This window comes from Mesoplodon densirostris, chromosome 3 (genome assembly GCF_025265405.1).
Source record: "Mesoplodon densirostris isolate mMesDen1 chromosome 3, mMesDen1 primary haplotype, whole genome shotgun sequence".
Taxonomy (NCBI): Eukaryota; Metazoa; Chordata; class Mammalia; order Artiodactyla; family Ziphiidae; genus Mesoplodon; species Mesoplodon densirostris.
Window position 1 is genome coordinate 26486605 of NC_082663.1, and position 15469 is coordinate 26502073.

General features: G+C 39.4%; 1 protein-coding gene across 6 annotated transcripts in view; it reads right to left on the reverse strand.

The window, feature by feature from the left end:
• DROSHA (drosha ribonuclease III) overlaps window positions 1-15469 on the reverse strand; it is a 129465-nt gene that overhangs the window by 36185 nt on the left and 77811 nt on the right. For all 6 annotated transcript variants that reach the window (XM_060092754.1, XM_060092758.1, XM_060092757.1 and 3 more), the window contains 4 exons: window positions 9569-9628; window positions 8174-8273; window positions 3975-4077; window positions 1930-2000 (listed from right to left, as the gene is read on the reverse strand). In XM_060092754.1, the coding sequence (XP_059948737.1) occupies window positions 1930-2000; window positions 3975-4077; window positions 8174-8273; window positions 9569-9628 (334 nt within the window). The remainder of the gene's footprint in view (window positions 1-1929; window positions 2001-3974; window positions 4078-8173; window positions 8274-9568; window positions 9629-15469) is intronic.

A 15469-nucleotide genomic window follows, 5' to 3' on the forward strand; every position in this document is an offset into this window, starting at 1 on the left:
CCTCCCCCAGCCCCATGCGTGGAGCCAATAAACCTACAGCTTGTCTCTGGCTGTCTTTGGCTGACTGGACTTTCACAGAACCATTACTCAAGAAAAAGTACGATGGTTCGCCGAAATCTCTCACATACTACAACTAAGAGATGTAAACCAATATGGAGATGTCAGATGAGTTAGACTGTCCAAGTGTGCACACTTGAAAACGCTGAAGTGGGAAGACCATATATTACTAAGCCCTGTTCAGTTTCACAAAAGACACACTAAAATGACTAAAACAAATTCTGAATGTCAGCCGTCCCATTGGTAAGATGATGTTCAGACTCTGCTTTTTCATTTAGTCATTTATCCATTTCATTCCTTAAACAAATATTTACTAAACTCTGTACATGCCAGCATTGTACTTGGTACTGGAAATAAAAGATAAGCCTGCTAAGTAGACAAGTGGGAGAGAAGCAGTTTAAAGAGAGAAAAGAATCTAAACAAAACTGATGCAATTAAGAATACCAGGTATAAAGCTGCATATAATTCAGGAAAACAGGAACACAGAGTGGATGGGGGATGCAGGTAAGATGGGAGGACAGGGGCAGGAGTAGGTGGAGGATAGGTTCAAGGGGTGAGGGGACACATAGAGGCAAGGCTGGAGGAGCAAACAAAGTAAAGAGGTTGCTGAAACTGCCAACAAAAGATAAAGGCCAGAACAAAGTTATTTCAAGTTTTGAGAAAAAAGACGTAAAATACATCTGCTACAGATACAAATCAAGATGCGCACTTGTTTATAGGTTGTAGGACAAAATGGGGGACATGGAACACCTGTAGATAATGTTCCCACCAGGAGGAAATTCACACGTGTAAAATCACCACCTATCTCTATAAAAACAGGTAAAAGAAGATCAAATCCTCAGATATGAGCATCATCCAGGCCCCATTTTTCAAAACTATTGATTCTTTTTTTTTTAAACTATCCTAAGGAATACAGTAATAACATCTGACAGCCACTTACATTGAAGGTTTCACAAAGGCTTAAAACCCTGGCTTCCTATGTTCTTTACTGCTCCATGAGGGCTATTTCATTCAATTATAATGACATTTCAATCGGGAATACAGAGTTGCCTCTCCCTTTAAATGTTAAATTGACTTGTTTGGGTACAAAAAGCAGCCAGTATGCTCTATTACATGCAGGATTAAAAAGGTAGGCCTGGCAATATTAATAGCTTAATACTTTATAACAACAGAAACTATTTTAGAATCTATCATTTTTTCTTAAACTATAATTTGCTTAAAAAAAAAAGTACTTCCATATTCTTTATTCATAGCCCTATGAGAAACTCCCTATGAACTGACTTTCTAAAATAAATATACATTTATCTAGTCTACATAACTTACATAAAAACAAATCATAAACAGAAAAGCCAAAAGGCTATAGCTTCAACTAAGCCTGCATGGGGTAGGTACCCAATGATTATAAAATATAAAATCATAATTAATTTCAAGATACTTCAAAATAAAGCAAAGTCCTACCTTATTTGTTTTCATATTTAACTTACAAGTGACCATGAGGAAAGATGGGGTTTCGGGTAGAAGACAAACTAGTGTAAATGTCCACAGAACTTTCCCATCTGTGACAGAGTTGAATAAGCTATTTTTTTTTTTTTTTGCGGTACGCAGGCCTCCCACCGCTGCGGCCCCTCCCGCCGCAGAGCACAGGCTCCAGACACGCACGAACCCGCGTCCCCTGCATCGGCAGGCAGACTCTCAACCACTGCGCCACCAGGGAAGCCCTAAGCTACTTTTGAAGTGCTTGAATCTACCATTTATGGTAGATTTGGGGTTTTTGTTTCTCTTACACGCTCTTTAAAATACAAAGACTAATTGAGATAAAATCTTCTGTAATGATATATAACTGAGAAAAATCAAATGAATCAAGATAAATACCGGATCATTAAAGAGTAAGCGTCCAAATAACTGTTTGGCTTCCTCCAGGCTTCCCTCCAAGTAAACAGCTCCTAGATAAAAGGAAGAGAATGCCAAAAGGCTGCATTAATATTCAGAGAAAATTACATATCTCCATAAAAAAGCAAAAAGGCAAGCCAAAACCCACTCACAGAAAAATTCGACAAGATCAGAAGCAATTGTTTTAAAGGTAGCATTTTCCCTCTTTTAGCTATGCTTTGTGTTATAAGTTAGACTGAAATATGAAATTCAATTTACTAAAACATAAACCTTATTTTCTAAGAAAAAGAGGCCAACTATGAACTATCGTGAAGGATATGTGTATGAACCATTAGTGACTAAGGGAACTATGCACAAATACTTAACTTTATGAAAATGTTATGTTTTATTTTCTATATTTATAGTTTATATTTCAGACCATAGATAAAATCTGAGCTCAGATCAATTAAGGCTTCTGCAAATAAAAATCAGGATAACCTTTACCTTTAATTAGAAATTATTATTAAAATTTTTTTGAAATAACTAAGTACTGTACACATGTTTACCATTCATCATAACCAGTAAGTACTACAGTAACATCTTAACTGGGTATCAAATAACTGGAGTAGGCTAGTTTTTAAAATCGTATTTTTTACATCCGTCTTCAGAAAGGCTATTTTCCACATAAAATATTCAGATACTTAGTCACCAGGGCTTTTGATGACTAAATACACTTATTATTTATCAATAGTTGTAGTAATAATGATAATAATAACAATAATAATAATGATGATGATGATGACAGTAGCAGTAGTAGGGGTTTGGGGGGGTCACTCATGCCCTAGGCCCTGTACAAAGCATTTTCACATTCTTATCTTCACCTTCAAGGGCACCTTAGTAAGAGGGCATTAGAAAAGATTTACAGGACTGGGGCCCATAGTAGGTGATTCTGGGGAGGGTTAAAGGAAATGGAACTTTGCTCTGGATTTGATGCAACCAGGATCAGATACTAAGATCGTTACAACTCTGTGAGGTAAGTGATACTATCTCCATGTCATAGATGGGGAAACTGAGCCTCAAAGAGATTCAATAACTTGGCAAAGACACAGAGCCAGTAAATGTTACAAAAGGGAACTGGATCATGTGTGCCAGGCTATGGGGCCAACTGTAACATCAACTGTCAAAAGTATTATGTCTACAGAGCACAGTCACTCCACGTGACAAACCCTCTGAAAATAGACATATCTGTGCAAAACAGACATACCTGTGAAAAGACTGTGGATAATTATTAAACATTCTCTTGCTACCATCATCAGCATGGAACTACAATGGGAAGCTTTTATATTCATTTTCAAAGAAAGAGGGCAAAATGGATAAGGAAGTACAAAGCCCTTTGAAAAATGTACTCAATCATTTACCTTAAAAAATCAAGGAGTTGTCAATCTACTGAAATGTTTCATTGTAAAGCAGACTTGCAATCACCAGCTAATTAACTCTTCATAACTTTCCTGTACAAACAGCTAATTATATTCTAGTTACAGTAAAAAAAGAAACTGAGGAAGTAAAGAGCCTGAGTGAGGAAGTAAAGTGTCTGCATCAGTCTTGCTTCAAGTGAATAAACAATGGTTATAGAGACTCAAGCCCTGGGATTTTAAATATGTGGTGTCTTCAAGATGTTTAAATCAGAAAATCCTGTGAATAGTTTAAAATGTGATCAAAAACAGTATTAGGGCCTCACCAGCAACTTATTTATGTATGTGATCCTGAATCAAATCTGGCAAGTAATCCATCCCCATATTAATTCACTGCACTTCAGTTCAGTATATACTAAGCATGTACATGACATGGTACAAGGAATTCAAGAAAAGAAAGTATGACTGCTGCTCTGGAGGAACTACAATAACTATAGTATAAGGAGGTGGGTATTATACTGGGGACCTCACATGCTTTGGCAACAAGTAATTTTGTCCCAAGTCTCCACATCGAATTTTATGTGCCCTCCAGACATTGTAGACATGCAGGAAACTAGACTATAAGTGAGAAATTACCTATTAATGCTTCAAAACAATTAGCCATGGCATGTCGAAGGTCTGATTCTCTACAAAGGTCAGGTCCATGAGCATAAAGCATAAATCGATCCAGTTCAAGTTTCTACAAAATTCAAAATGACAGAAAGTAAGAAAAAAATCGACAAAATCGTATTGCAACCGTGATAACTCAGCATCTCCTAGGGGTATGGTTACAATTTAATTGGCCTTATGTGAAAATTTAGTCACCATTCCCTACGAGTCCTTACATACGGCTTAGCGCTGACAAACCTCGACTTTTCCCCAAACAAGCTTCTATGAACTCTGATGGTTCAATTTAGTTCAGAACTGATCAGATCTGAGCCGTCCAATTCCAGGTTCAGAACAAAGACTAGCTTAAGCTGGAATGAGACTCTGTTACAAGACCACACCCTTGGGTTCACCCAATATGTCTAGGAAGATACAAACCCAACCCCAAGTTAACCTCTAGGATTCCAGAGTTATGTGGTACTGATGGTGTTTGTACCACATGTAAGAGATTTTTATGTGGTAGAGTAAATGGGGACCCTCAGAAGACTTCAAAATGCCTTATATCTCTAAATCTTTTTTTATTTGACAAGGATTTGGGGAGCCATATATCTTTGCACTTATGTCTGCTTTTTGAGGTTTCCACACTCATCCTTCTAAAGTCTCAGTGAGATCTAAGCAATGGGTTGGAACTATCTTAAGGGCTCTGGGAATATGGTTTATAATGAATTATATTTTCTTTTTTTATTTGGCCTCAGACAAGTTTAGAGACAAATTTACGGCCCAGTTCTAGAAATTGTGTAGGACTTAATGAATGTATCTGTGCACACTAACTTTACTTCTGCCTTCCTTTTACTGTCTTACCCATATTTTCTCTTTATTTTGAGTTCAGTAACTACTTATTTCTTATCCTATTGTATTACAATGTACAAATCAAGTCCTTTTAGAACTAGACACAGTATGGTTTTTTTATAAAACTCCTGAGATTGAATAAATGGAAATCACAATTCATTCCATAAAAGGAGAAAGATACAAACATTGCATAAGCATGCAATAAATCTGTTTCTATTACCATGTAATTCAGTTCAATAAATACTTACTAAGCAATAACATGCCACGTAATATGGAACAAGTCGCAAGTCAATGAACAACCTAGGACAATATGAATCTCATCAGCTCTCAGATAAAAGAGACTCAGATTTTGTGTGTCTTGATATGTATGTTAAAAATATCCATATCTGTTTACATTGGGAAAAGGGACAATAAAAATGGGACACATATGCTATCAGTATTTTGTATTCCTAGGAATTCATGAGTGTATTATAAACTCAAATGAGAGTTTTGAGTACCACAAATGCAACAGCAGAAACCACCTCTTTTTAAAAAATGGATCCCCAAGTGCAAGAGTTTATGCTAGAATATGTAAATTTCACTTGTTTCACAACTTCACTGGGAAAATCCAATTGTTTGCTATCTCTGGAGCCGTGCCTGAGAGTAGAGTGCAAGCCATATTTTATATTATAAACAACTATTCTGGAATGCTATGAATTTTCCAACTTCTCATAATCCCTCCTCTGTATCCTTACTTTTTCATGAAGGCATTAGCGGAAATTTTAAAAAGGAGAGTGGTGCTCCACTGTGCATGTGTTAAAATGTTCCTGTCTGAAGCTCTGACCTAGAGCTTTCATTACCTATTTTTTTTTTTTTTTTTTTTTGCGGTACGCGGACCTCTCACTGCTGTGGCCTCTCCCGTTGCAGAGCACAGGCTCCAGACGCGCAGGCTCAGCGGCCACAGCTCACGGGCCTAGCCGCTCTGCGGCATATGGGATCTTCCCGGACCGGGGCACGAACCCGTGTCCCCTGCATCAGCAGCCAGACTCTCAACCACTGCACCACCAGGGAAGCCCTTTTCATTATCTTCTCAGAGTTAGCAATACTCCTCCACCAAGTCCCTCCTCCCAAATGGTTAAGAGCCACTGCTCTAGACAGAAGAAGCGTAAGACCACCACTGCCTACTGTCGGAGGAGATGGGTGTTGAATGCTATGGGAATGTCAGGGTTTTGGGTGGAGGAAGATCACACAGAAATCCCTGAAGGGAGAAACTGGCCACCCCCGTCATAACTCGTGGCTTTGTACAGCACCCACTGTGTTATGTAACAGCATCCATGTTCATGCTATGGTAATTTCCCACACTTTGTAAATATCCTCCCTACAATTGTTTGAAAAACAGTTATGTAATTCTATTATATCTGAAACTGAAAAGAAAACAATGGCGAGGTGGGGGAAGCGTGCTGACAATCTACTTATTAAAGGTATTTCCAGTGGACACTTAACGTGAACTATCAGGAAGCATCTTGACAATTAAATCAACTAAATATTGAAGCAGTTTTATATAGATTGTGGAATTTCATTCACTGTAAGCCTAAAACCAAGTTAGCATACCTGTTGCCTATAGTTTTTCCTGAAGGCATCACTGTCTATATTCTCAAATGCCACTGAAGCTAGGTCAAAGCCTACCAACATAGCTATGATGAGGATGTTACATATAATAAAGCAATGCACTCTTGCTAACACGAAAACCGTGGGATAAAAGTAACCACATTTTAGTTGTAATTAGTGCCTTGGCAAAATCCAATTAAGAAGTCAGGGACTTCCCTTGTGGTCCAGTGGTAAAGAATCCGCCTTCCAATGCAGGGGACGCGGGTTCAATCACTGGTCAGGGAACTAAGATCCCACATGCTGCAGGGCAACTAAGCCCGTGCGCCACAACTACTGAGCTCACACGCCTCAACGAGAGAGCCCGCGTGCTGCAAACTACAGAGCCCAACGTGCCCTGGAGCCCGTGCGCCACAACTAGGGAGAGAAAACCCGTGCACCACAACAAAGAGCTCGCACGCTGCAACAAAGACCCTGAGTGCCACAACTAAGACCTGATGCAGCCGGAATAAAATAAATAAATTAAATAAATACATATATTTTTTAAAAAGTCAGTCATAAAACTGGAATGGGTTTTATCTAGTCTTTTCTACCAGATTTCAACATTTATATCAAAATGAAGAAAAATAAAATTACTTAAAGCAAAAATCAAGGAAAACTCACAAAAGCTTTTCTAATGGATCACTGCTGTTTGGGAATTTAACAGCCACCGTTCCCACTACTACTGAATAAACCCACAGGCCTATAAAATGTAATGATTTATAAACGTAACTTATAAGTGGCAGCAGCAATAAAAACAACTAACTCCTGCTGGTTTATTCACATGTTTATGTGATTACTATGAACAGGCATTGCACCAAGCACTTTACAAATGGAATCATGAAAACTCAAATGATAATCTCATTTAATTCTCACAACCACCCTGTGTAGTAGATGCTAATGCCATCTCCATTCTATAGATGAGAAAGCAGAGGTTTGGCAAAGAGAATACCAATTTGTCCATGGTCCCCCTGCGGGTATTCGGATGGCCCACGCAAGTGCCCATGTCCTATCCGTTATGACTTATGGTAAGACAATGCAAGAAACTAACACAACATTGTAAAGCAACTATACACCAATAAAAATTAATTTAAAAAAAGACACTGCACAGAGACAGGAAGATCAAATGAGATAATGTAAGAAACATGCCTACCATGAATCTAAATCAAGAAAAGGTTCTTCTATTAGTCACTCAGCTAAGTGAACGTGGCTAGCTGAACAGCCTAAAACCTAAATCTTAATTAATAGGATTTGTGATTTGGGGGGAATTCACAAAGATCTGTAAAGTATCCCCTGTGGATACAAATGGCCTGGAGTATTCTATTCAAAGCTATGATTCTGCTTGTTAAAGTAAATCAAAAACAAATGTAATACAGAAATATTACACAAAGGGAAAATACGAAATGTTTCATTTCTTTTACTCTGTTCTCATGTTCCTTTCCCCAAATGTTTAACTCTGTACACGCATATCTGTCAAATTTTTCCTCTTCTCTTAGCAAGCTACCTCACTGTGGAGTTCATTGGCTGCTGGTGAAACTCACTAAGGTAACAGAACTAATAAGGCTGAGTCCTTAAAACCCAAACAAAAATGTCCTTCCTCGTCTATAAAATATTAAACCCTTAATACACCCTAAAGGGTTACTTATTCAAATGCAAAATTATGCATGGACTGAGGAAGAGAATGACTTCACTACAAATGCCTCAGATATGTGACGTACCTTTGCTAGCATGGCAAGGTGCTGGTTCTGAACGATGGCAGTCCGATAGGTTGCTAATCCTCCCTCTTCTAGACTAGGAAACAAATAGTACAGATGGACACTGCCAAAAAAAAAAAAGCATATAAGTAAATATGTATCACAATATTCTGTCTGCGGTTCTGAGTCCAAAAAACAGGCCTGACACATAACATCTGGGCAATACGTACCAGCTGAAGTGAACTAAACTGTAGGGTCTTTGAAAGTTAAACAGTATGCACGGTGTATCTGAATGTGCTAAAACCCAAACAACACCATTCACTCATACGTTCACGTTGACTTCTGTAAAAAGATTTCTCTGAAATACGGTAACAACAAAGACCTGAACAAACATTCATACGCTGCTGACAGCAAACCTATCTAATACATGAAAACTGAGCCTGGAAACAGAGAGCTTTGCTTGGGTTGGGTTATGAGGGCCCCTGAAGAGGAGCCTGGGAGCTCTGAGCAGGGCAGCTGTGTGGCACGTTCTTCACAAGGACAGACAGGGACAGGAACAGGAACACGAGTGGCAAACAGAACCGGCGCTGTTGATCAGGAAAGTAAGGGAATTAGGAAGAAGGCTGATGGAAGACCCGTTCAGACCATGCCACTAACTGCGCTCCCCTATCTCTCACACTGGTGTCTCAGACCCACTGTTGATCAGGGCAGCTGAGCTTGTCTAGTCCTACTGTGTCCAGTGAGAACAAGCTTAGAAAACAGCCACTTTGCCTCATTATGTCCTTCCGGGAAAAGAAATGACCTAAAGAGAATAAAAATAGCTCAAGACAGGTCCAAGAGAAACATGTGTTATCTCCCTTTAAAAGGGAAGTTTTATGAGTAATGAAAAAACAAAATGTACTTTCCTACCCCTACCTCCAAATTAAGGACCCTAAAATATTTCTGCGGAGAAAGCATACAGAAACACACACACACACACACACACACACACAAAATCTAGTTATTAAAATTCTTGTAAACTTTACTTCCCTTGAGTTCAGGAAGAGTGAGAAGGGGATCAAAGACAAATCCTAGAAAATGAAATGACATTTTAAAATATCATCCCTTTCGCTACAAATTGAATATAAGCTCTGAAGCATCTAGACCAAGACAAGCTGATCTCTTCTGGCTGTAGCAACTTGAACATAAACTTGACAGGACAGAGACACTAGCCTTTCATCTTGTAATCTTGCTCATTACAGCATCAGTGGGTGCAAGTTATCAGGGCAAGAGCCACAGACATGTAGCTTTTAAGCTCTACAGAGGAGACCAAAAACATGGCGTTTCAAGGCCTTATTTGGCTAATTACAAAGAAGGTATGTATTAAGTATGTTACCTATAAAATGCAATTATTGGGGAACGGCAGAAAAGCCTGCTTACCTGGTCAGAAATTCAACAACAGCATCACCCAAGAACTCCAACCGTTCGTTGTGATTAATCCTACAGAATTAAAAAGATCACTGAAAATAGCACACATTTATATTTCCTCCCTCTCTTCTCAAAGAAAAGGATACTGAGGGTTAGCTCCTTTAGTAATCAAAGCACCCTACCTTATTCCTCATAATCAAGAACACTGATGGCCATCTTAGCTGGAGGTACAGGGGCTGCCTGGTGGGAAAGGGAGGGAGTGTCCCCTCATACTATGTGTCTCAGGCTTCCCACCCTGGTGCTTCCTTCCCCCTGGGAGTCAGATTTAAAGCAAACTGTGACTCTTTCCACACCCTTATCAGGTGGACGAGAGAAAGGAGAATGCATTCTTAAAGCGAGTTAGAACACTGAAAAATCAGCTTTGGTACAATGTTCTAGCTTCCCATGGTCCAAACTCCAAATTCTAAATTTAACCGAGCATCTAAAGTGCTTCAAAAGAGGCCTAACCTACCTTTTCAGTTTCATTGTCCACTGCTATCCTCTCCCACCCATGCACAGGGTCCTGTTCCAAAACTGCCTGGTCCTCTCTGAAAACGGCATCCCCTCAAATACTCAAGCTGCTTGCCGCCCTGGAGGCTTCTGCTCTCCCCTGTGCACTGAGACACATTGAAAACCTACCCATCTCTCGAGGTCTAGCAAAATGTGAGCTCCAGATGAATCCCTGCCTGAGTCCCTCATCAAAATTAATACTTTCCCCCTCAGTGCAGAGATTGCATTTTATTTATATCTTAATTACATGATGAATGTGCATGTCACAGGCTGTTTCTCATGTTGGAGTACAAGGCTGAACAGAATGCCTAATCCTTCAGAGACCTTCTCTGTGGTAACATTTCATTGTAATGTGCATGAGTTAAATATAACTATACAACTGAGATTTATGTGGTTAAATAGTGACACTTTAAAAAGTTATGGGCGGCATAGTCACTTGAGATGATGCCATCATAAAAGTTAATTATTTTGCAGTTTTGATAGGCAGACAGATTTTTATTTCTTAATTTTAAGTCCTCGTGTCTTTTTGTAAATGCTAGCTGATCCCAAATCAGATTAAGAGAGTAACCAGCCATTTAAACTTTTGATGGCTCTGACCGCGACCTTTCCTAATGCCCCCATTTCCCTATTTCTAGTCAACGAGTAAATAAAAGTAATGTCATGAATGGCATTCTTTCCTTTAAGACTTATTTACTGAGCCCCTGCTTTGTGAAAGGCATTAGTTGGAAAAGGAAAAGAATTTGAAAAAAGAAAAAAGAGAGCAGGACAAAAGACCTTCAAAATGCTCACAGTTAAAAAAAAAAAAAAAATCAGACCATGACACAATTATAATACCTGGGAGAACCAGAACATGCACAATAAAACAAATGCCAGCAGGATCTGGGCAGGATGTCCCAGGGTACCCAGGGCATTCCACAGGCACAATTACGGCTGGCATTCAGGGAAGGGAGAGGATACGCCTGGCAGCACATCAAGTCCCTCAGTCTTACTGGTGTGCAGACAGCCACAGGGAAGAGAGTGACGTGCCTGGATCACTGGGTGCTGAGATTGCCAGGTGGGGAAGTTCAGGCTTATTCAGTAGGTGACGAGACGTCACAGAAAGCTTTCAAGCAGGCTACAGCTAAGATACAGAGAGGAGGCTCCAGAAATAGCAAGATGAAGCCTGGAGAGGCAGCCTGAAGGGAGACCTGGCAGAAGGCAGCACTAATGGCACTGCAGGATGGGCAGGGGCGAGGAGTGGTACCCAGAGGGGCCGGGGGGGAGAATTCCACCAGCTCCCCGACCTGCCTTACTCCTCCACCTTCAGTGTCACACACAGATTCCCCAAACAACCTACGAGCTCGTTGGCTCTCTCTTTCCTCTCTCCAGTCTGAAATTCTGAGCAAGCTTGCTCGGGAGGAGATATAACCACTGACATTTGAAATTGGATAGTGTTCGTTTCAAAGATATACCTATACGTCCAAGGAGCAAAGCAGAGACTACTGCATCCCACGTGGTAACAGCAAACTAAGAGACAGGGCAGAGGGCAAGTCGTTTCAAGTGAATGCAATTATTCTGGTGCACAGCGCATAACTGACCTATAATCCTTGAACAACCACCAGGGCTCTCCTTAGCCCGCCGTCTGCTGTGTATGTTTTGCTTCTGACCTTCACTGAGGCACTTAGCAGGGTCTTCCTTACATGAAGTTACTTATGTTAACGGCACTTTTACCCCCACCCCAGGCAGTCACACCTCCTGGTGAGTGGGGGCTTTGTCTTACTTGCCTTTGGATCCCTGTAAAATATCTGTGAACTGCCTCAAGCTCAAAAGGCACTGGATAAATGTCTGTTGGGTCACATTCGTCTGAGTTTCTTCAGTATGGCTCCCAGCGCTGTACTGGCACAGCTGGGGCTACTGGACAGCAGCAGCCAAGCAGCAGCCGGCCCGGCCACCGAGGCTGGGAGGACCTTTCTGAACAGAAACTTGGGGTCGACTCTGCATCAGCCAAAAGATCAGACCTACTGCAAGAGGCTCTCAGCACAAGCAGCAGAGGCCAGGGCAGAAGTCAAAGGACAAGAGGGATCATCTGTTTATTCTCTATCAATGGTATCGTTTTCAAAATGGTAAATTCAGAAAGAACGCAGCTTCTCAGCTATAGTTCCCTTTGCCACAGTGAGAAAACATAAACCATGAGGTTTAAACTGTGCTACCCAAAGACATAATTTACATACCAATAACTGTGGTTGGGTAGATGAGACAAAGATCACTTAAACCTGTGCTTTCATCGTTGAAAAGGACGTGTCTATTGCGTGTGCGGCCTTGCTAAAGGGGCTGCAGGGGACCCAGGGTTTCACTTATTAAAATACAGAACCGGTCATCGGGAGACTCCACAATATAGCAAGGTAAAATGAAACCTGAGGGTGTGATTAAGGGCTCCTCTAATTAGACAGTCCTTTTCTGATCTTAGACCCTCACAGAACACAGTGGTAAGGCATGTGATCATCTTCAAACTGGAATTTTAAAGTTCTGGCCTGCCTTTCTTTTCACCTCTTCATTGAAGAGGAAAGACAGTTTGGTTTACGATAACCTCAAAAGACAGCAACGTCAAGGCAAGTCTATTTGAAAAGAAAAGGGATATATGAAGAAAAAGGTAGAAAAGGAAGCTTCACTAGCTCAGCTGGGCACCTACCTCACTGTGGAGGCCAGTTACCAGCTGCAGCAGTGTCTCAACTCTGTCACTTCCAGCCCTGCTCTACCTACCTTTCATCCATCTAAGTCTGGATCCCAAGGGGGACAAACCTGGCTATTCAACTCTTCAAGGCCCCGTTTTAAAAAGCAAGCCGCCCTCAAGCAACCTCCTCTTCTGGCTTTCAAAATAGAACCTGCTGTGCTTCACACACAGAGGTAAGCCTCCTGAGAGCAACATCAGAGCCCCATCAGCATTTGGCATTTACTTCCATTCAGTTTTCCAGGGTGTTAATGAGTTTATATAGACTCAGCCTACTTCCTTCCCAGATGCTTCAGGGGTTCCAGGCCACAAAGTGAGAATATTAATATATTAAGGTATCACTTAAAATCAAGAAATAAAATAAGGAAAGCTAACATATAAAACTTTCCAACCCATTACATGAGGCCAGTATTATCCTAATTGTGAAACCAGACTAAAACGTCACAGGAAAGGAAAACTACAGACCAAAAATCCTCAACAGCATACTAGCAAACTAAATTCTAACTAAACATAGCATATAAAAAGGATTATAGACCATGATCAAGTGTGATGTATCCAAGGAAGGCAAGGTTGGTTTAACACCCCAAAATCAATTAATGTAATACACCATATGGATAAAATAAATGAAAAAAACACATGATCATCTTAATAGATGCAGAAAAAGCATTTGACAAAGTTCAACACATTCTCATGACAAAAACATTCAGCAAATTAGGAATAAAAGGGAATTTCCTCAATCTGATAAAAGGCACCTATGAAAAACCCAGAGATAACATCATACACAATGGTAAAAGAATGTTTTCCATTTAAGATCAGGAAGAACGTAAGGATCCTCTCTCACCACTTCTATTTGATATTGTACTGGAGACTCCAGGTAGGGCAACTAGGTTAAGAAAATGAAATAAAAGGCATCCAGAGTGGAAAGGAAGTAGTAAAAATATCTCTGTTTATAAGTGAAATGATCATCTATATAGAAAATCTTAAGGAATTCACTAAAAAACTACTGGAGCTAACAAATGAGCTCATCAAGGTTGCAAGATACAAGATCAATAATCAAAAATCAATTGTATTTCTATATGCTTGCAATGAACAATCCAAAAATAAAGATTAAGAAAATAATTTCATTTATAATAGCATCAAAAAGAATACTTATGAATAAATTTAACAAAAGATATACAAAATGTATACTCTGAAAACTAAAAAGCATTACTAAGAAATTAAAGACAACAAAGAAAAAATAAAGACATCTAATGTTCAGGGAATAGAAGACAATATTAAGCAGAAGACTTAATATTAAGATGGTAAGCATTCACAAATTGATCCACAGACTCAACACAATCCCTATCAAAACCCCAGCTGGCTTCTTTGCAAAAGTTCTTAAGGTAATTAAAAAATTCATGTGGAAATGTAATAGGTCTAGAATAGCCAAAACAGTCTTGAAAAAAAAGAAGAAAGTTGGAGAAGAGATCTTGCATTTCTAGATTTCAAAACTTATTACAAAGCTACAGTAATCAAGACAGTGTGGTACTGGCTTAAGGACAGACATAAAGATCAATGGAATGAACTAAGAATCCAAAAATAAACCCTCAAATATACTGTCAAGGGTGATTTCAACCCAGATGATTTAGTGGGGAAAGATCAGCCTTTTCAAGAAATGGTGCTGGGAAAACTGTATATCCACAAGCAAAAGAATGCAGCTGGACCTCTATGTCATACCATATATAAGAATTAACTCAGAACAGAACAGATCTAAATGTCAGAGGAAAAAACCCATAAAGCTCTTAGAAGAAACAGATGTAAGTCTTCGTGACTTTAGATGAGGCAATGGTTTCTTAGACATGACACCAAAAGCAGAAGCAACAAAAGCAACAAAATTTATCTATTATGTGGAATTCATCAAAACTTTTGTGCTTCACTAAGACAGCGAAAAGATGACCCATAGAACGAGAAGAGATTTTTACAAATCACATACCTGATAAGGGACTTGTATCTAGAATACATAAAAAAATGATTGTAACTCAACAACAAAAAGTAACCTGATTAAAAATGGGAAAAGGATCTGAATAGATATTTCTCCAGAGAAGATACACGAATGGCCCATAAGCATATGAAAAGATGCTCAACATCAGTAGCCATCAGGGAAATATGACAAAACCACAATGAGATACTATTTCATATCCACTAGGAAGCCCAGGTTCACAAAGACAGATAATAACAAGTGTTGGGAAAGATGTGAAGAAATCAGAACCTTCATATATATTGCTGCTGGGAAAATAAAATGGTGCAGCCACTTTGGAAACAGTCTGGCAGTTCCTTAAAGGAAAGGTGAAACAGAGTTACCATATCATCCAGAAATTCCACTCCTAGGTATATACCCAAGAAAAATCAAAACATATGTCCATACAAAAAAACCTGTGTACAAATATTCACAGCAACAGCATTCATAATAACCAAAAAGTAAAAACAACAAATGACCATCAGTTGGTGACTAGATAAATAAAACATGGTATACCTACACCATGGAATATTATTTGGCAATAAAAAGAAACACTGACATATACTGTAACATGGATAAATCTTTTAAACATAATGTAAAGTAAAATAAACCAGTCACAAAGGACCACATATTGTATGACACCATTTATACAAAATGTTCA